Source organism: Penicillium digitatum, chromosome 2, assembly GCF_016767815.1.
Source record: "Penicillium digitatum chromosome 2, complete sequence".
In the NCBI taxonomy this organism is placed as follows: Eukaryota; Fungi; Ascomycota; class Eurotiomycetes; order Eurotiales; family Aspergillaceae; genus Penicillium; species Penicillium digitatum.
In genome coordinates, this window is record NC_089385.1 from 4040609 (window position 1) to 4061173 (window position 20565).

General features: G+C 50.4%; 7 protein-coding genes across 7 annotated transcripts; 4 read left to right on the forward strand and 3 right to left on the reverse strand.

Annotated features, from left to right (window-relative positions):
- Positions 1-1963: 1963 nt before the first annotated feature.
- Positions 1964-6622, forward strand: Pdw03_7443 (Variant SH3; the record flags this gene model as incomplete). The annotated part of the gene is made up of 1 exon (XM_014678401.2): positions 1964-6622. One exon carries the CDS (start codon positions 1964-1966, stop codon positions 6620-6622), a length of 4659 nt encoding a protein of 1552 aa, XP_014533887.2.
- A 402-nt stretch (positions 6623-7024) lies between these two features.
- Pdw03_7444 (Exopolyphosphatase, putative) lies at positions 7025-8422 on the reverse strand (the record flags this gene model as incomplete). The annotated part of the gene is made up of 1 exon (XM_014678400.1): positions 7025-8422. One exon carries the CDS (start codon positions 8420-8422, stop codon positions 7025-7027), a length of 1398 nt encoding a protein of 465 aa, XP_014533886.1.
- A 165-nt stretch (positions 8423-8587) lies between these two features.
- Pdw03_7445 (1-aminocyclopropane-1-carboxylate deaminase, putative) lies at positions 8588-9781 on the forward strand (the record flags this gene model as incomplete). The annotated part of the gene is made up of 1 exon (XM_014678399.2): positions 8588-9781. One exon carries the CDS (start codon positions 8588-8590, stop codon positions 9779-9781), a length of 1194 nt encoding a protein of 397 aa, XP_014533885.2.
- A 355-nt stretch (positions 9782-10136) lies between these two features.
- Pdw03_7446 (PHD transcription factor (Rum1), putative) lies at positions 10137-15566 on the reverse strand (the record flags this gene model as incomplete). The annotated part of the gene is made up of 8 exons (XM_066101660.1): positions 10137-10610; positions 10668-11250; positions 11300-13763; positions 13815-13965; positions 14017-14108; positions 14168-15004; positions 15092-15140; positions 15213-15566. The coding sequence occupies 8 exons, from the start codon at positions 15564-15566 to the stop codon at positions 10137-10139; spliced, it is 5004 nt and encodes a 1667-aa protein (XP_065956743.1).
- Positions 15567-16658: 1092 nt separating this feature from the next.
- On the forward strand, positions 16659-17921 carry Pdw03_7447 (Zinc finger, RING/FYVE/PHD-type; the record flags this gene model as incomplete). Its single annotated transcript, XM_014678397.2, has 2 exons — positions 16659-16900; positions 16958-17921. The coding sequence occupies 2 exons, from the start codon at positions 16659-16661 to the stop codon at positions 17919-17921; spliced, it is 1206 nt and encodes a 401-aa protein (XP_014533883.2).
- Positions 17922-17940: 19 nt separating this feature from the next.
- Positions 17941-18689, reverse strand: Pdw03_7448 (Thymidylate kinase; the record flags this gene model as incomplete). Its single annotated transcript, XM_014678395.1, has 2 exons — positions 17941-18485; positions 18542-18689. 2 exons carry the CDS (start codon positions 18687-18689, stop codon positions 17941-17943), a joined length of 693 nt encoding a protein of 230 aa, XP_014533881.1.
- A 216-nt stretch (positions 18690-18905) lies between these two features.
- Pdw03_7449 (Queuine/other tRNA-ribosyltransferase) lies at positions 18906-20440 on the forward strand (the record flags this gene model as incomplete). Its single annotated transcript, XM_066101661.1, has 3 exons — positions 18906-19131; positions 19207-20209; positions 20266-20440. The coding sequence occupies 3 exons, from the start codon at positions 18906-18908 to the stop codon at positions 20438-20440; spliced, it is 1404 nt and encodes a 467-aa protein (XP_065956744.1).
- Positions 20441-20565: the final 125 nt, after the last annotated feature.

Here is a 20565-nt window from a genome sequence, read left to right on the forward strand (position 1 = left end):
TAAAAGTCACTGCGTGAATTAGTGCAAGTGTAAGACAAGCCCAAACGGCCAATGGTGAGGTTGACAAGCTAATCAGCGGTTAGAGAGATAGTGACAGCAGGGTAGTTCTTGGTAGCCCTGTTTTCCAGATCAGACTACGGAAGCCGAGGTGTTTCTTCCGCTGAAATCCATGTAGGCCTATGTGTCGGCGTTTCAAGAACCCTTATATTTCAATGCAGCGAACCAGCAACACTCGCTTACCCGCAAACATGTTTGTCTTTTTTGACAATTTAGGGAGAGAGGCTTTTGTTTGTGAGGTTTGCACTGTTTGCACGGTCAGGCAAAAAGGCTTTGCAAGCTCACTCGGGAATGTTGAGTGGCTGGGAAAGTCTTGGCTTCAAACAACTTTCCATGTTGAGATGAGTTGACCCAGGCTGAAAGACCGCTCAGATATTTACCTGAGGAATGCAGCAATTTCATCTCCCGAAAGCCTGGTTAGTGTGGTTTCTATTCAATGTCCAATGGTTTTCAAGGGATGTGGTTGGGCGATCACGAAACAATGTAATGTAAATAATTTAGAAGCTCTTATTACATTCAAACTAGTTCTGCCTTCGATTTGGTTATCTGAAGCGATTTTATGGTTGAGTATGCAGGTTTACGGTCTCAACTGAGGATTAAAATTTCTAACATGTAGTGTAGATGGGGATAGCCTCAGTGAAACGGTAATGTAGAACTTTAGTTGATCAACAATCGCTCATCTAGAATGTCTACTCAGGTAAATAACGATTCATGAAACATGCGACACGGGATATATTTATAGCTCGAGCATTAAGGTTCCAAGCAAAGCTTAGGGGCACTTGTGAGACATAATACGGTGTAAATGAGATCTGAGTAACCCCACGGCCGAAATTTGGAAGAATAAATGAAAAGAAAGTGGGGAAAACATAGACACTACCGAGTCCACCTTAATATATATATTATCTGGTACGAGATTCTGCGCATCCTACAAGTCATCAACATTTCTGCTGTACTTGGACAGTAGGCAAAATGCACATAGTAAGTTGAGAGAATTAGACTCCTTACTTTTAGACTTGAATGAGTTGCAAGTATTCATAAAGGTAGGGGTGATTCATCTGTAGTTCCTTTTCAAGCATTTCTCCCAAAAGTATAAGTCCAACAAACCTGAGGTTCTCATCCTTGCAAGGCTTCAAGATTAATTATTACCCTGATGTACATTAAGCAAGTGAAAATAAGATATTCCAGAGACCCTCTGTTATCCAGAGTTCCAGGGTTATTCGACACTGAACCATGGATCGGCTACGACTCCAGCTATTTGATAGATGTTACAAAAAAAAGGGGACATTTCCCAGGTGTTTGTATACTACAGTCCTCCAAGTTTTTGTTTGAACACACTGATATGCATATACACAGGCTGTTGACCGTTCAGAAGAATAACCTTGGGACGCTCATGCTTGCGTACAAGACTCGGGGAACAATAGATATTACATAATATGCATTAAGCTTATCGATAAAGCATCCCTCCACCACTAGTCCCGATTCAGCCACAAACAAACAACCCCAGTCCCAGTTTACGCCCCAAGTGTCGTCTTAGGCCTCACCGATCTGAACCGCTCTGCCTTCCCCCCACGTCTTTGCAACCAGTTTGTTGGCCCCATTTGGTGCAATTAAATCTCCATTCGTCAATCCTTTGTATTTCGAACAACCAATTGAAACCTCCTTGTTCTTTCGACAATGCTGATTGATTAAGCGATCGTTGCTATCCCTTCGGCCGTGTGGACCTCACCACACATCTGACGAAGCTGTTGTATTGGGGCCGAATCAACAACAAAACCTCGTCGATCGATACATCATTTTCCTACCTTAACCGGACGTGTAATTAACAAAAGTGCGCCAGGTGTCGAAAGCGCTTATTAGGTCGATCCCGTTGTGTTGCGCTCGGCGAAACTGTGTCCAAGTGACCACTATGGCTCAGCTGCCAGTGCGGTTTCCTTGCTGGTGCCGAGCAATATATTCATGGGGAGGAGAGACTACACGAGATCTCGGATTTGTGGAGGGTGACTTGATCGAATGCTTGAATGCAGGCGACGGACAATGGTGGATGGGTCGGTTGCGCCGTGACAGACGCGCGGTTGGACTGTTCCCGTCAAACTTTGTCGAGCTTCTGAGCGAAGACTTTGTGCCCGTCAGCCGGGACACTACTAGTCCAATGGTGCTGGCGGGAACGTCTCCGATTAACAATCCCACATCAGCTCCCAAGAAACAGAAGACCGTCTGGCGGAAACCGTTCCAGGCGCACAAGGAAGCCTCATCACCAGCTTCCGTCGCTCGGCGCGCAACTGAGTCTAGCCCAGCGGCACCCGCGATTCCCCAAACACCACCTCGGGATGGCGGGATTCCACGAAGTACGAAGCCATTGCGCACGCATGCGACAGCAGTCAAGAACCAAGGCTCACTATCTCGACCCACGTCATCCGGATCGCGGTCTTCTTCACGAGGTGTCTCTCCTCGTTCGTCTGCGGAGCCCGAGCGGTCACCATCGATGCTGCCAAGGGGAGCTGTCACATCATCTAGGCCTTCATCCCGCGAGCAATCTCCATTGCAAATGCAAGAACATTCATATGTAACATCGTCGAAGGGCAGCATCTCATCTACCCGTCCTGTGTCACGCAATCCGTCCCCCGTGCCGGTACATGAGCGTTCATCTAGTATGATTTCACAAGGCATAGTCTCATCATATCGCCCTTCATCTCGTGAGCCATCTCCGTTGCAAATGCAGGAATATCCACCACCGAACATGCAACATGGAAGTATTACATCTTACCGGGGCTCGTCACAGGAGCCCTCTCCATTAAAAATGCAAGAATATCCACCACCCACCATTCCCCATGGGAGTATCTCATCCTATCAGGCACGATCGCGTGAGCCATCTCCAATGTATATGGATGATCATCCACACGCAACGATGCCACATGGTAGTATACCATCTTACCGGGCCTCCTCACCATTACCAACGCAAGATCATTCATATGCGATGGTCCCATACGGCCGTATGCCATCTTACCAGGCTCTCTCGCGTGAGCCATCTCCATTGCATATGCAGGACCACCCACCTGAATCTATACCAAATGGAGGTGTATCCTCCTACCGGGCTCCATCACCATTACCAATCCAGAAACATCAATATGCGCTAGTCTCTCGCGGCATCATGCCATCCTATCGAGCTCCGTCTCGTGGGCCGTCTCGTGAGCCGTCTCCAGTGCAAATGTACGAGGAGCGGGAAGACTCTCCCCCTCCCCCTCCGCCACCCCCACACCGAGTCGTCGTTGCTCGTGCGGAAACCCGCTCTCCCCAGCCGCCAATGCATTCTCAGACACGAAGTCATTCGCCACTACCACCCATACACTCATCCCGCCATCGCGCACACTCTCCTCAGCCGCCAATGCAATCTCAGACACGAAGTCGTTCGCCGCTACCACCCATACACTCATCCCGCCATCGCGCACACTCTCCTCAGCCGCCAATGCATTCTCAGACACGAAGTCATTCTCCACTACCACCCATACACTCATCCCGCCATCGCGCACACTCTCCTCAGCCGCCAATGCATTCTCAGACACGAAGTCATTCGCCACTACCACCCATACATTCATCCCGCCATCGTGCACACTCTCCGCAGCCGCCATCACACTCTCCGCAGCCATCACGATCCCCCACGCCCCTATTTATGAATGACCGCTACGCGCTGATTGATCGTACCCCGTCCCCATCTGCATCTTCACTACACTCCGCTGTTTCTGAAACTTCAGCGCGGTCAGACATCCATGGAAATACACCATCTCCGCTGCGAGATGCCATGGAAGATGTTATGACTTCACTGGAAGACATGGGTCTCCCTCGTGAAGCTCAGTCACCTTCCCCGTCCCCGATGTTCAACGACCACTGGCCCCCTGAAGAATTTGAAAACTCGCACAAAAGAACCTCTCAAGGTAACAGACGCCGACATTTGACGTCACCAGGCTTTGATGGAGACAATGACCAACCAGAGGGCGGACAAGTTCACCGCAACAGCGTTTATAGCCATGACCATATGGATGGCCCGCCTCAACTGAACAATTATGTTCAAAGAATGGAGAGCCGCCTACGCCAGTTGGAAGATCAGAATCGACCTACAGAGGATCGCAGAGCCGGTCAGGACGACGACAATGGAACTCCTCCCCCTCCCCCAAAGCATGCCACTTACCACCCGCGAAATAATTCTATACCAGGACAATATGTTCCACTCAAGGCTCGGCGTTCCGGCAATGATCTCCGGGGTGACATTCTCAACCGTTCATTCACCAACAAGTCCAGTGCCACCAATTCATCCAGTGGGGTACAAAGCAATGGCACATCCATGACCACGAGCACAGACAAAACCAATCGAAGTGTTATGAGCGGTTTCTCTGCGGGAGGATTCAGTGCGACAAGTGCGGGAAGCTTTGCCAGGCGAGGCGGGCATGATAGACCGAACACCTCTATGGATACTGTCCGCTCTCGAGGATTCAGTGACGTACGCCCGGAGACGCCTTTCACCGGTGTTTCATATCACTCTAGTCATAACTCGTCGCGCCAGGGCGCATCATCGGCCATTCCGTGGTCTTCTACTGGCCTTGATGCGACAGATCACAGCGGAGTTTTCGGTGGTCTCTCCACGCCAAAGAGCAAAAAGCAAGGGTTTTTCAAAAAGATATTTGAAACAGCTAAGACTGGTGCAGCCAGCGCAAGAAGTAGCATTTCGGTCGGTCATGGCGATAGAACAAGTTCCCCAGCCAAGAGCAACAGAGGGATAGAAGTTGTCTCACCGGCTCCCGCGCCTCACTTGAATCGTGATAACAGTCGTGATGTGGGACTCGGAAATGGCACCATTGACTGGGTTCAGGTGCGCCGAGATGTCAACCGAGCGTCGTCTCCTAGTCGAAACGAGAGGATCGATAGGGCAGAAAAAAGTCAGATGATGGACCACCCTGTTATCTACTCCGTGGAAGAGCTGTACGATACCGCGGAGGGCGATGAAAGCATCGATGGACAACCGATAACCGAGCCAACGAATTTCCACGCGGCCAATCTTAACCTTGTTGACAAGAGCGCACGCTTCATCAGCAGTCTACCTCCAATGACAAATCCCACGACCCTCGCCCAAGCTTACGTTTGTCGACCCTACAAGAGTGACGTTCAGCGTCTTCGGGCCATCTTTACCTGGGTCAGCGAGAAAATCTCGTGGGAGGAGCCTGTTGAAGGCCTCGAAGTTGATATGAAGAGACTTCTACATGCTAAACGAGGTACTCCAAAGGAAATCGCAATGTTGGTGCACGAGATGTGCGCAGCCGTTGGCCTGCATACAGAAATCATCCGAGGATTCCTTAAGAGCCCCGGCGATGCCCTTGATCTGGAAAGCCACTCCCGTCCCAAGCATTGGTGGAACTCAGTTCTGGTAGACGGCGAATGGCGCTTTATAGATTGCGCGCTTGCAAACCCCACGAACCCTCAACGCAGTAAATTCGTTTCCAACAACTCTTCCATAGCGGAGAGCTGGTACTTCCTTACGCGCCCGCTTGATCTCTGCTACACTCATGTCCCGCTCCATCTGGAAGAACAACACATCTGTCCGCCAATTTCACCTGAAGTTCTGCTCGCCCTGCCCACCGTGTGCCCGCCATTTTTCAAGCTTAATATTCAGATGCCTGATTATGACACGAGTTTCCTGCGCATCAACGGATTGGAGGTCATGCAAATACGCATGATAGTCCCCGCAGACGTTGAATGTGCCGCAGAAGTTGAAGCCCCAGGATTCGCCCGCGACGTAGATGGCGACGTCTTCGAAAGCGGAGAAATTGTGCGGAAGCGCGCCTTGGTCCAGCCGGATTGGATCCGCGGCCAAAAACGCATCACAGTAAAGGCTGTGCTGCCAGGCGACGAAGGCCAGGGTGTCCTGAAGATTTATGCAGGCAGGAAAGGTCTGATGCACTCAAGTCGAGACATCCCCCATCCCCTAGCTCTAGCCCTACCAATACTCCACACAGGCGAGAATCCATCTTACGACTTTGTGCAGCGCCATCCTACACCTCACGCCCAGCGACACGACTTGTACATCATGCAGCCGCAATGCTCTCGTCTTGCAGTCAACAATACCTTTGTTTTCGCTGTCCGACAACACGTTGCTGCTCCCGGGTTCGCCAAGGAGGAGTCCTCCAATGGCCGCAGCTCGCCCTCGTCTGTCTTCACTCGTCCGTCCAGTGCGCTGAGCATGGTGTCTAGCGCGGCAGGCGGCTCGACTGTCTCGGGTGCGTCTAATGAGTTTTCGGCATCGACCTCGGTCATCTCGTCGACTAGATCAGCTTCTGGGCGGGACAAGGCTGCGAAACTAGCGATCCAGTCCCCGTCCGGCAAGATTCTTCGTCTCACCCGTAAAGCTGAACATATGATCAGCAGTGATACTGGCACTGACTCTGTTACCGATGCAGTCGCTGAGGGCAGTGTTTGGGAGACTGTCATTAAGATCGGTGAGCGTGGTATGTGGCGCGGTCTTGTGCTAGCTGATCGAGCTGCGCGCTGGTGTGTATTTTGTGAGTGGGAGTGTGTTTGATATTTTTCTTTTACACATTTTGGGCTTTTAAACTAAAGCCTTCTGATACACCTTATTCAGGATGAGATGCCTATCTACTTTTCTTCTTCTTATTTTGCAACTTCTTATTGCGGGTTGCATATCTTTTTGTCATTTTGTCCTCCTGGCGTACTAGCACTTGCATGAGGTTAGCCGGGGGCATTGCATTCAATGTATTCTATTTGTTGGGGATTTGTTCCAGAGATCTGGATTTCGGTGTTGAGAGCAGAATTAATAGGAATTTGAGTCCACATAAGTGGTCATATAATATACAGTAACCAAAAGACTGCGAGTAGTGGTACGTCGAAAAAGCTACAAGATTGAGGATAGACCAACAGGCTATTCGACATCTGACATCTCCCAGTGTTCTTCTATATATCTCATTTATAATTTAGCTATCGCTCCCCGCAACAACGGCGCAACCTGCTTCCTACTCCCGGCCGCGTTGGTTTGTACCCAAAGTCTCCTCCAGAGGGGGAATTCCTCGTTTAATGTAGAAAGGCAATCTCCAGTCAGCTCAGGAATCTCCTCCCAATCGAGCGGAGACCATTCTATAAGCCCAAGATGGTGAGAAGATTGCGCAACAAACCTCTTGACGCCCTTGGCGGCTGATTCATTGTCACCCGTCACTCTGACGAATAGTTCGCGACAAAACTTGTCGTTAGTGCCAGTGAACGCTGTCATGATAACAAGAACATCTAACTCTTTCTCGGCAGAAGCCGCAAACAAGCGAACATCATCAAGGAACTTCTCCGGGCCACCCGCCTTCTGTACAATCCATCGCATGGGCTTGACGACAGAGCAGAAGCCCGTTTTCACGGTCTTGCCCGAGGACTGTGACGTCTCAGTCCAGTCTTTGTAATCTCGGTCCAAAATTTCATCCAAAGAAAGAAGATCAAGGCTGTTTTGCTTAGCATGTAGGATGCTCTTGTAGAACGCCTCTATCTCCCAATCGCCTTTGGCATTCGCCGCAGCTTGTGATTCTCCCTCAATTTGATATTGCAGGAGTTCAACAGCCATACGATCTACATCAGTCACTTTGCCTTCCGCAGTGAGGTTTGAGGTATCAATCAGCACTGCGGAAAGAGCAAGCTTCGCAACCTGCAGCATCTCCGGGGTTGTGTCCCATAGTTTTCGCTGTTGCAACTCTCGCGTGATGAGTGATGCACATGACCCGGGTCCCGGCTGAATAATCATCGGCTGACCTTCTGGTATTTCGTCCACGCTGGGCATGAAATTCTCGTCGACGTGGTGGTCGATACACCCAACAGTCCGGAAGGAGACACCCGGCAACCCGGTCAGGGATCCCGAACCCTTATCGGCCGAGCAGCGCGAGAATGCGTTCCAGTCTACCAGCGTTGCATCGGCGAGTATCTGTTTCCACACATGCTGGTCTTGGAGAGACTGCGCGAAGTCTGCGACGGTCATAACATGCTGGCGTAGGAAACTACCTGCAGACTGTAGGGTGTTCTCGAATTGCTCTTCACTTTTCAGGGCGGGGAAGTTTGTTGATGACCATAGCGCAGCCGAGAATTCCGGTCTTAGCCGATACAACTCTGTCCCTGCGGGAAAATTGGGCAAGTTTAAGAGTGGGATGTGGGGTCGCGGGCTTTTGATTGGGAGCCGGTTGTTCGCACAGTAGGAGTAGATGATCGCCGAGACGATGGAGTCAAGATCGGCAGAGGGATTGCCGATTACATAGATTGGAGGCTCGGGGAGGGCACCCGAGAGGAACTGGAGGTGAACTTGGCGGGCTTGTCGTAAAAATTGGAGGAGTGTCATGTTTGTTGCATCAACGGATCACAGAGCTTCATGTGGGCAGATGGACGACGTCATTCAATTGCTGACACATGATCAAGTGCATTGATGCCTTAGACATTTGGCCACTGAATACAAAACCCATCACGAGATCCCAACTTGACCACATCAGAAGCCATGCATAGAATAATGTCTGTTCAGATACAGTTGCCAGAAAAATTCGCCCAAATATCCCGCTATAATATCCTATACTCAAATCCCTCTCCCATCCACCCCTTATCCTCAATTGCACCCCTACGAGCATCCCCGCACCACCCCCTCATCACTATTCACGCCAAACGAGAGGACCACTCCTCCCCACTAGCATGTGCAGGCAACAAATATCGCAAACTAGAATATATAGTCCCGGATATCCTGTCTCAAACACCCCTCTATCACAGTCATGAGAACAATCCAACACCTTCAGGCTCACTGCAAGGCGTAGTAACAACTCTCGTAACAGAGGGCGCAATCCAAAGCAACCACACCGTGCAAGTTGTCGCTCTAGCCCGGAAACTGGGCCTGAAAGCCTTCATTCTTTTACACCGCGGCACAGGTGGCGGTCTTACAGCAGCCGACGACAAGGAAGCCTTCCAACGCAGCGGAAATGTGCAAATAAATCACCTTCTCGGTGCGGAGGTTCGTGTCTGCGAAAAAGATGATCCACTGGGAATGGATGCGACGCCTCTTCTTGACGAATTGAGGGCATCGGGGCAGAATCCGTATTGGATCCCTGGTGGCGCGAGCTTGCATCCACTTGGTGGGCTGGGTTATGCGCGGGCGGCGTTTGAGATTGCTGCGCAGGAGGAGGAGATGGGGCTTGGGGGTTCGGGGAGGTTTGATTATGTCTTCGTTGCGTGTGGAAGTGGGAGTACGGTTGGTGGGTTGGTGGCTGGGTTTACGCTGTTAGAGAAGATTAGGGAATCAGGTGTGCCAAACACGATTGGGGAGCCGAGGAAGGTTGTTGGGATTCTTAATTCGCCGACTAGGCAGCGGGAATATCATGAAAAGCGGGTGCTTGCTTTTGCGCAGAGGGCGGGCGAGTTGATTGGACTCGATGGGGAGCGGGAAATTGGGGTTGAGGATGTGCGGCTTGATGATCGATTCGTTGGGACTGCATACGGCGTGCTAGATGGCGAGAGTAAAGAGGCTCTAAGAACTATGGCCTGGGCAGAGGGTATGGTGCTGGATCCAGTTTATACAGCCAAGGTTGCGAGAGGCATGATGCACTGGGTGAACGAGGGAGAAGTTGCGAACTCTGCCAAGCCCTTGGATCAGGTCAATTTATTGTTCATTCATACAGGTGGACAGGCTGCTCTAGGAGCTTATGCGGATATCATATAGATCATATTGACAAGAGATTTCTAGTCGGAAGCGTGAGTAAGAATGGCTGAATTCAACTAGTATTACATGATGTCGGCAGCAGCAAAGAAAAGCAGTCGTGACAGACATAGTCTTGTGGTATGGAAAATCAGAAAAGCGTGGAATCGCTGGAAAACACCCCCATACTCGCCAATCCCGTTTCTTGTACACCATTTTTTGACAATTCATCCGAACAGAACGATAAAAGCTTAGGAGAGGCGAGTAAACAAAAGACTGAAAGCAACGCAATAAAACAATCAGAACATGGTAAACAAAAACTGGCAAAGGCCAAGTTTTCAGAAAAATCAGTTCATTGAGGATAGAAAGCAAGACCCGGTCAAAGTTCCTCGTCTTCAAGGTCTCTATTGGTGCCATCGAGTTTGGGCTCACCATGCGGTTCCCCAGTTTCACCATTTTGAGCCGATTCCTCTTGAACAGAGGCAGCACGACTACTGCCATTGCTGACCACGAGGGCCTCGAGGGCCTCATTGGCATGGGTATTCTCCATAGCCTGATTGTCAGCTTCAGGATCAATTTCTTGGTTGGTCAAGTCAGCAAATACGTCGTCCAGGTTCTGACGAGGGCTGCTGCTCGCGAACTGAGGATCATGACCAAAGCGTGGAGGGCTGAAAAGGGAAGTTTCCAGGTCTGGCTGGGGAGGAGAGCGTGGTAGGAATGAGGGGGACTGAGAAGCGGCTGCGTGGGGCAGGAATGCCGAGGACGACGTAGGTGTAAACGCGGGTGTGGAATCGCTTGCAGGCAATGAATAGTTTGCAGAGAATGGATATGGTGCAGCATTTGGATCTGTCATCTGAGCCAACGTTGGACCTGTGCTAGGAGGTTGTCCACTACTAGAAGGGGGCGGTACTGGTTGCATGGATGCAGGTTGACTAGGACCCGGCTGCGATTGAGCGTCAACAGATTTCCGTTTGGTTAAGCCAATGTGCTTAGGGCGAAGATGCTCCGGGAGATCCTCAGGACGATTTACACCAAGCTGGGCCATGATTTTCTGCTGCTTGGTCGGTCGCGGCTTTCGTGTCGACAGAGATTGCTCCAGAATTGGAGGGGGTTCTGGTGCGACGGGTGCCCACTTGTGTATCTCCTGCCGGAAGAAATTCGTCTCAAACGTGAGAAGAACCTCAGCACCCTCGATTTTGCGGAGGTAGAATATCAAAGTAGGGACTTCCTCGGTCGTTGTGCAGGCAGCATTAGTGAAGCCATGCAGGAAATCGCGGAAGGCTGTCGCTTGATTAATGATGCTCTCAAGAACTTCTTCTTCCTCCGGCTGGAAAGGCAAAGTTGCGATCTCCGCGTGCCAATCTTGCAGATCCTCAAGCTTGGGACGTGCAGCATCGCGCGGAATCTTTTGACGCCAATCGCAGATTGGGCAGGTGTATTTGTCGAATTCTTTTACTTTACCACGAGCAATCTTCAAACATTTGCCATGATACCTACATAGGTCAGTAAACTAAACTAGAAGCTCAATGGTTGTTGACTTACCATTCGTGGCAGACTTCACATTCAATCATCATCCCTGCTTCAGGATGCCTGCAAATACAGAACACATCTCGCTTGAGTGACTTTGGGCCCCACATGTTGGTAGGATTGCCAGGATTCTCAAGCAAACCTTCTGGCGAATTGTCTCGAGATGAAGGCTCCACAGGCGGTCGGTAGCTGTCCTCTAGGTCGAAACAGTACGAGTTCCGCTTCTCGACATATTCCATATGGGATCTCAGAATATGAAGTGGAGCGTTCGCCTTGCCGAAGAGCTTTTTCCCTTTTCTCATCCAGTCTTCATGACGCTTTTGTTCACGTTCCAAGTCAATTGCCCCGATAGGTCGACTCGTCAAATGCTCGAGAGATTCCATAAGGTCGCGTATGTCCTTGTACCTGGGCCGATTTTTCATCTCCACGTCCTTGCTCTTTTCATACAGAGTCTGGATCCGTTTCTGCGCTTCACGCTGCTTGGTCAATATAGCATCGACGGCCGCGAGAGTATCAGGTGAAACAGGAAAACGAGACGCTTGCGCAGAGAGAGCTTCTAATTGCTGGTAGTGAACAGCTTCAACAGACATTAATTCCTTGGCCTTCATTTCCCACGCATCCCCATGACGAGCAAGCTCCTTGAAATGAACCAAGTGTTCATTGGTAGCAGAAAGGCCGAGCTGCTCCGCACCAGCGACAAGTTCCTGACAATCGGTAAGGGTCATGTGCTGGTCTCGTTTGCGCGTAGCTTGTTCAATCCATTTGATTTGGCGGGAGACTTGCTCTAGGTGTTCCAGTTCCGGGACTTCCACATTGAAATTTTTGCCGCGTTCAATCAGTTCTTCAATTTCTTGGAGAGGGCGGGTGTGTGGATGCATGAGAGCACTATTAATATCTTGTTGAAATTTCTCTATTTCGCGGGTTTTCTCTTCCAGCGCCGCCATCTGTGGACAGTCGAACGAAAGTTTATCAGCCTCTGCCTGAAGGGCGTAGATATGTTCGATTCTGCGGACTTCGCGATCGCGATCGTCCAGCTGCGCTGCCTTGGTACTGGCTCTGCGCCAAGCCTTCTCGTTTTTTCTCCGGTTCTGCTGCTTCCGGGTAATGTAGTTGTTGGCTTCTTCAACCCATTTATCGCAACGCTGGACGAAGGCCGCAAGATCTTGAAGGCCTGGCAAGTGGTATGGGATTTTCTCACCTTCATTGAGCAAATTATGAAGGGCCTTAAGCTGAGGCTTCGGTTCATTCTCCAGGGTTTTGTCGAGCTTTTCAGACCATGCTTCAGGGATTCTGGCCCGTTCTTGGACTTTTTGAACGAGCAACTGCAAATCATCATCACTCAGGCGATAACGGAGGGTGTGTCTTGAGCCGCACAGCTTCTGAGCAAAGGTTTCACCACAGCAGTCATAGGTGTCAACGTGCGACAAACAAACAGTCTTGCCTGATTTGTGGCAACGGAACTGAGTGAGGTAAGCGTAGGCTTTGCAGTGTTGGCACTGGTAATCATCCTCAGGAAGGTCTTCGTTTTCAACTACGAATCTCGGCTGCGCGTCGTCTTTCATGGCGTCAGGACCAAAGCCTGGGGTGCGAGCAGACACTTCCTTTTGCCGGTATAGGAAGGCAGCCCGTTCACCCAGTTCACGAGTGCAAGTTCTGGCTAGTGCAGGCGCAAGCCACTTTGCCGTGGCAATAGTAGTATCACGTGCAGCAGCGGTAAGAAGTAGTTCATCGTGGGAGAAACATGGGTGCCTGCGGAAATTTTGAAGACGCTCAACACCTGCTGCACCGTATGGCTCCCAGTCTGCAGGCGCGAAGTTTACTGCTTCATTGAAATTAAAGCCGTGATTGAAGCCGGCATGGTATGCTTGAGGGAACGTGAGCACAAATTGACCAGCTCGCTGATCCACCGCATAAACGTTGACACCGGCCTTGCGAAGCTTGTCCGGTGGCATCAAGGTGACGAGCTGGAAAAGAAGATCGGGTTGGCCTTCAAAAAGCTCCGGAACTGCATCCCGCATGGCCGCCTCAAAGGCCTCTGCATCGGCACCTGGAATTCCATACCAGGTCTTGGTAGCACCAAAATGTTGGTAATTGGCTGAATAAGCGTAGTGATCCTCATTATGCCAGCAGAAAGTGGAGAAACACATCCCCACATAGACCCAGGGAACGGTCATGCCAGAGATATCAGACTTGATGTAACGGAAGAGCGAGTCTCCATAGAATGGAAGGACGTTTAGATTCCAGGGATCTGACGAAAATGGGTCAAGGGGATTCCGCTCGATAGTAGGGAATCCACTTCCATGCGTAGTAGAATGGATGTCTGCGCCGTATTCGACTTCAACCGTCTCATGTAGATCAACGACAAGCTTCCAGAATTCGGCCTCCACGTCGTCCTCAGTTTCGCGTCGGTGGGTGTTCAGAACAGGGTCGAATGGCATTTTGGAAGCGAAGTATTTCTTCTTGAACTCATTGGCCTTCTCTTGGAACTGTTTTAGTGAGTAAACACCGCCGTCTTCAAATCCAAATTCACCTGTGCCAACTAAGCATTTCGGGCAGTGCCAGTCGTGTTCTGTGGGCGTGGTAGTAGACGGATCAAGACACGCTTTGTGATATCCAAGCTCGCAACCGTCGCAGACAAGAATCGACCCTTGATCATCCGATTTGCCACAGGTCTCGCATTTCTGTTCATAAATCAGTATTTCATTGAAACGCTTCCACGAACAGCCGCCTACCTCTCCGGCTGGCTGGGAGCCATCCTTGCGCGATCTAACCGGCGCTGGGCGAAGAAGTGACATGTGAGAGCCCGCAACCGTTGGGAAGGAATCTGGAAGTGGCATTAGATTAGGCTAGCTTAGAGTATTGGAAGAGCAACGAAAAGTGTACCTTTCTTCAGACGCTTGCTGCGTCGACCGCTTCCATCATCATCATCGCCGTTTTCACACTGAGAACTTTCCTCGCGGCTGATAGCACGCTTAAGAGACTCCTCATCATGAGCATTTGTTGGCGTCGAGATGGAAGCATGCTCAGGAACGACTTTGGGCGTTGACGTGCCATTCTCTCCCTCCCGCTTGATTGGCGGGCCATTGTTCACAGGGGTGAAAGGGGAGTGGTTGACGGCGGTAAAGCCACCGAGGCTGGAATTGACGGGAGTAAATCCTGCAGCCGCTGGGCGCGAAGAAGGGGGAGGAGTAGGTTCGATGGGGGGTGTTGGCTTCTCTGGGGACTTCTCCATTGGGGTATGTGCCATTGGAGTATACGCCATTGGGGTATGTGACGTGGCCATTCGAGGCAGGCTAGGAGTTTCATCGCGGACTTTGGAAGGTGTGCCATTTTCATCAAACATAGGCTTGTGAGTCATGGGGGATTGTAGAGGCGAGGGTGTGTATGGGCCACCATGCTCAAGCTCAAGCTGTTGTTGCACACCGGGCTTGGCCCTGGCCAAGTATTCCTCGTAAGGCTGCAAATAGCGCTGGTAGGAGTTTTTGAGCGAAGTGGACAATGAAGACATTATCTTGCCGCTGTATCCAAGATCACGACCGATTTCTGCCCATTTTTTCGTCTTGCACACGGATTCAAACCCGCCACGACTTTCTACTGCCTTTTTGAGCTTGTAAAGATCTAATGGTCGCTTGTCGACGCTGGGTAACCGGCTGTAGTTAGTACCATGCTGTTTGTGAAACATGGCAAGCCCATCGACGTAATTCATGTTTGCACGGTTTCCTATTTTCGAGAACGAGGGTCAGAACCGCGCTGCGGTGTGATCCTCCCAGCCGGGGCAGCCTGATATGCTAAAATGTGGGCACTTACCTCCTTCGACCGAATTGAGCTCTTGTCGACGGGTCTTGAAGTGAAATCGCTGTATCCATTGTCAGGCATGTTTATGTGCGGGAAGCGACGGTGAATGCATTGGTAGAAGGAGTGATTATACCTCTGTATCGATTGCGAAAGTCGGTTGCCAACCCTCTGGTGGAATCACTCGGCAAATTCCGTACTTTTTCCCCTCTGGGGCTATCTTCTGAATGTAGGCCACCGGGTCTTTGAATTCTTCCTCCGTTGGACGGAAAGTCGGGGCTTCTGGGATACCATGAGGACGAATGCGCTTGGATGGTTCTCTAGGGTTGTTGGGTTGTCCACGTCGTTCAACGGTGGACAAATCGAGAGGCGTGGACCTGCGAGCGCTCAGGGGCACGTTGTGGGAGTGCGACGGATGGGTGCTCGAGGACCGAGTCGGCTGGGCTGCCGCGGCCGTCGAGGTCGCCCCGGCAGAGGCCGGAGCTCCCATTGTTCAAATGGGGACAGGCGATCGGGGAGATGTTGAATTGGGCGCGTCTATTGAGGAAATTCGATTAACAATGACTATAATGCGGCAAAGGCAGGGCGTGATGATAGATATCAGGAAAGGCGGCTGCCGGCTTCCTGTTCATGTGACCGAAGGTTGAAGGATTGGAGACGAACCAAAGAATATAAGAGAATGGTATTTTAGGGGAAGTGAAAGAAAATATTGACTCGGGCAAAAGGCAATAGAACAAGAGAAGAGAGGCCCAAGTCGCAGAGAGGAAAGAAGGATAGATGGGATAGAAACCTTAAGAGTGGAGGAATGAGATTATGTGCAGTAAAGATCGACTGGGGTGGTACTCCAGAAGTACTGCCAGGTCCCTTTTGTGTGGCCAGCCAGTAGGAAAGGAACCAATGAGTGACTATGGGGGAACCTCCAACCCAGCAGCGATGGTACCGATCAGTACGGTATATGAGTTACTGTAAGAATGAGCTAAGCTGAGCTCAGGTACCGCTTAGGCCCTGAGATTCACGCGAAAGTTTAGTAATTATACTGCAATGCTGCAAACGGGAGAAGATCATACGTTGTGTATTTGGGAGCCCAACCTTACGAAGCTGTATTTGGGGTGGTTAACTAGTTTTATAGTGTCTTGTGACATAATTGAGAGAGTATGAGTCTTTCTAGCGTGATATCACCTATGTATAGACCTTAATTCTATAGCTTGCTAGAATTCGAAGCCTAAACATGTATTTTATAATCGTTTTTGCCTTTCTGATATGTTTAGCTGATGATGAGATGGAGTGTCAGCACATTTAGAAAGACTTTCTCTTGTCATTCTTTGAAATCCCTTAACTACAAATTTAATAACTGCTACTGGTATTGAAATTCTACTAACGTATCCCTAGACTGCAACTTCGTTTCCCCTTCCCTTGAGAGGGAAAAAATACATCATCATGTGATCTGATGTATATAAGCTACCGTTTAGGACCCGCCCGTATTAGACAGGCAGAGCTAAATTCAAAGACTTGACAAGCCTACAAAGTTGAATTAAACATCTCAATGTGAAAAATTATTAAGAATTGCTCCAAAACAAACACCATGGAGGGGTCCGAAAATCCCAAACCAATCCCGGCATATTACTGTTGTTATCTCCTCCGCTCGACGGTTCGACACGCCTCGCTGTACATCGGCTCGACGCCAAACCCGATCAGACGACTCCCTCAGCACAACGGTGTCGCTAAAGGTGGGGCCAAGCGAACAGCCAGAGATCGCTTACGCCCTTGGGAAATGACCCTTGTCGTAGAGGGTTTCACGAGCAGAGTCGGCGCTTTGCAATTCGAGTAAGTCGCATGTGAATTGATTTAATACATCGCGTCTCAATTTCTCACTTCGCGTAGATGGGCTTGGCAACATCCAGAAAGGTCGCGGCACCTTTATTCCGAAGATGGCTTAGACCCTAAGCCTCGAGCTAAGGCCAATACCAATGCGAAGACAGGCAAGCCAAAATCGAAACCCAGAGCGCGGACTAGGAGATCCCTAATGGCACATTTGGAGGATTTGCATTCTTTGCTTCGCTCGAATTATTTCTCCTCTTGGCCGTTACGAGCCCGTTTCTTTTGTGTTGATGTCTATCGTGTGTGGCGTGCCTGGAATGACCGTGTAGATGGTCGCTTGCCCAGCAACATCAAGGTTATCACAGATGGAGACAACCTTGCAACGGTGCCCAATTCCAAGGAAGGCGACGAGCTCGCACCCGTTGGAAGCGTCAAAAACCTATCAATTAACTACACCAAGCTTGAGGACCATATCGAAAAGTCAATGTTCATGCTGGAAGATCCGGATGATCTGCAGTGCACGGTCTGTAGAGAGTCGATCTTCCCAGGCGAAGAACAGATAGTAGTTTGTCCACACCCGAATTGCCGCGGCACGAGTCATTTATTATGTTTATCTACCACATTCCTCGATGCGACCAACGAACCAGGTCTCCTGGTGCCCATCGAAGGGACCTGCCTGTCGTGCAGAAACACCGTACAATGGGTGACAATGATGCGAGAGCTAAGCTTCCGCAACAGAGCAGACAAGGAGGCGCGTGCAATTTTAAGAAAGAAAGAGAAACGTGCTCGCAAAGAGTCTGTTGCCATGGAGGCATATTCAGGACCTCAGTCAACTTCTATTGAACCAAGGTCACTGTCGGAAGAGCCGACCGAAGACGACCTAGGGCCAAATTGGTTCGAGGAAGTAGAAATAGAATCCGACTCTGATTTCGAGGGCCGACAGAAGCACCGCTCGACTCGACCTCCACCAAAGCTCGAGATCGTGATTGAAGACAGCGACTGGGATGACGCAGAACTCGTTGAATGAAACTCAATCGGAACCAAGCTCAGTCTAATTTCTGATTCGTTAATTCGCCAAAAGGCTCCAATTTCCCCAACGCGCCCGTTGCGTCCAGACGTGCAATGCAACCAGCTACAGCGCCCTGTATCTCCCGTGAAACCTCATCGATTGCTTTCCCCGCATCGATAATGGACACATCATGCTGCTTCTCAAAGATCACTCGGAAGAGCTCCCGCACGCGGGTTTGCATTGCCTCGTTTTCATACCGCTCGGCACCGAACCCACCGCGCTTTGCCGCTTCCTCGGGTGAAATGCTAAGGAAAAGACAGATGTCTGGACGCGGTAGGCCAATTTCTGGCTGCCACGCCCATTCTAGTGATAATGTGGGATTCGCTTTTGCGGCCGAGTAGACAACCCCGGAATAGGAGTAGCGGTCTACAATGACTGTTTTTCCGTTCGTGATGTCTTCTTCGATACTCTTCGCAATCTCCCATCGGTTTGCAGAGAAAAGAAGGTGAATGGAATGGTCGTCTTGGTGCGATGTGCCGCGTAGATAGCTATCAATCAATTGTCCGATGGGCGTTGTTCTGTCTAAAGGACGTTATTAGACCAATGGCACCCATGACAAACGAGTTACTAAAGAGTACCTGGGAATCGGATGTATTTGACCACACGACCTTGTCGTGAGAGGGAATCCCGTAGCATCTCACATTGACTTGATTTGCCAGCTCGATCAAGTCCTTCGACAACAATGAGAGCTCCGCGTCGCGTCGGTGGCGCTGGTGAATCTGTCATGATTGATTGAGATGGAAGGCTGTGCTTGGGTGAAAATTTCTGAGAACGGTAGATCAAGTTCCTTAGTTCAAGCTGAATGCATGAAAAGTAGGCCAAATGAAAGTTTCCGAAGGAGGGAAGTAAAGGCGATGTTTGTCGGGAAATCCGATCTCTTCTGGCTGATAAGAACAAGATCCAGGCCGCCCGCAAAATGATCTTTCAAAACCCACGAACGCCATGGACCAAGCGACGTCCGCATCCCCAGAGATGACCTTCAGTGTCCTGGCGTCCACTGCTCCAGTCCTTGCGCCACGAGTAGGCAAATTGGCCATTCCAGGCCGCAAGACCCTTGCGACGCCGCACCATGTCCCGCTCACTTCGAGAGGCACAGTTCCACATGTTGCGCACGATCTGATGCGCGATCACACGGAGATCAATAGCTTGTATGTTGGATTGGAAGATTGTAAGCGGAATCTTGCAACAAGACCACAATCGGTTCCCAAAACTGACAGCGCATGCCTCTCGGGCACATGACAAGTCATCGCGAAAAAGCAGGCCCCTGTTTACAAGACACCCACTGCAGATCATGAGTCGCCATTGAAAAAATTCATTTGTGTAGCCGCCGATATGCCTTTGATCCTAGGTCCGCGGCGTTTCCCTCCGATCCCATGCCCCCCTGCGAACACATCGACTTCCGTCGCGCTGCTGACTTCAGTCGGGTTCACCCAGTTATCTGCGCATGAATATGTTGAGGCGGTTCAAAAGCTGAGACCTGATATTGCGGTTGGAATGGTAGATCTGGCTAACAAACAGCCCGGATCCAAGAGGAGGGGGAAGATGGTTGACCGGACGCATGCCTGGACCCGAGATGCACTGGAGCAGCTCTATGGGAACGCTGTGGCAGAACGGGAAAAGTCAAAAAGCGCATTCTTTGCACCAATCTTACCTCTTGATAATGCGCAGCAGTCCCTCTATTTGGATGATTTGGAGAGCGAGTTCCGGTGGGATGTCTCCGGCCTCGCGCTATATCAATCTGCGTCATTGGGATTTGTTCCAGAGTCGTTGGCGAACCTACCTCGTTTGCTCTTCAGTGAACCCGAGACTCCCCACACTATCCTGAGTGATATATCCCTCGGAGCAGACCTTCTGACCACGCCACTTCTGGGCGCAGCATCAGATGGTGGTATTGCGATGGAATTCGTCTTCCCGGCTCCTGCTACCCTGCAAGAGGGCAAATCTGAGCCTTTGCCTTTAGGAGTGGATCTGTGGACTGGAAGTCACGCTACAGATGTGTCACCGTTGTGCGATGGATGTGAATGCTATGCCTGCAAAAATTACCATCGTGCTTATATCCACCATCTCCTACTTGCCAAGGAGATGACTGCTTGGGCCCTCCTTCAGGTCCATAATTTCCACATCATGGATAAATTCTTCGCAGGAGTGCGGAAAAGTATCCAACGTGGGTCCTTCGAGCAGGATGTTGAGACGTTTGCTCGTTTTTATGCCTCTTCGATGCCGGAGACTAGTGGAGAAGGTCCTAGGTATATCAACTATCAATTCCAGGTGCATTGCTTGTTTCAAATCACTAATTATCTAGATTACGTGGATATCAACTCCCGGCCAACGGGCCTAACCAGCCCCGCCGCATGCCTAAGGTATACGGCCAACTTGAAGATGCTATACAAAAATTCGCCGAGGCCCAGTCTGAAATTGCTACACCGGACACCGACGCGAGTGGACTCGAGGAACACGGGTTTGCCGAGAAGTTGTGATAAACCCTGCAGCGGTAAAGATCGCCTCTGGCAAGGGCTTGCATGAGAAATGGCACTTGTTTCCAAAATCATTTACTTAGCATCTTGCGTACGAAATCCAAGAAAAACTTTTTTTTTAACATAAA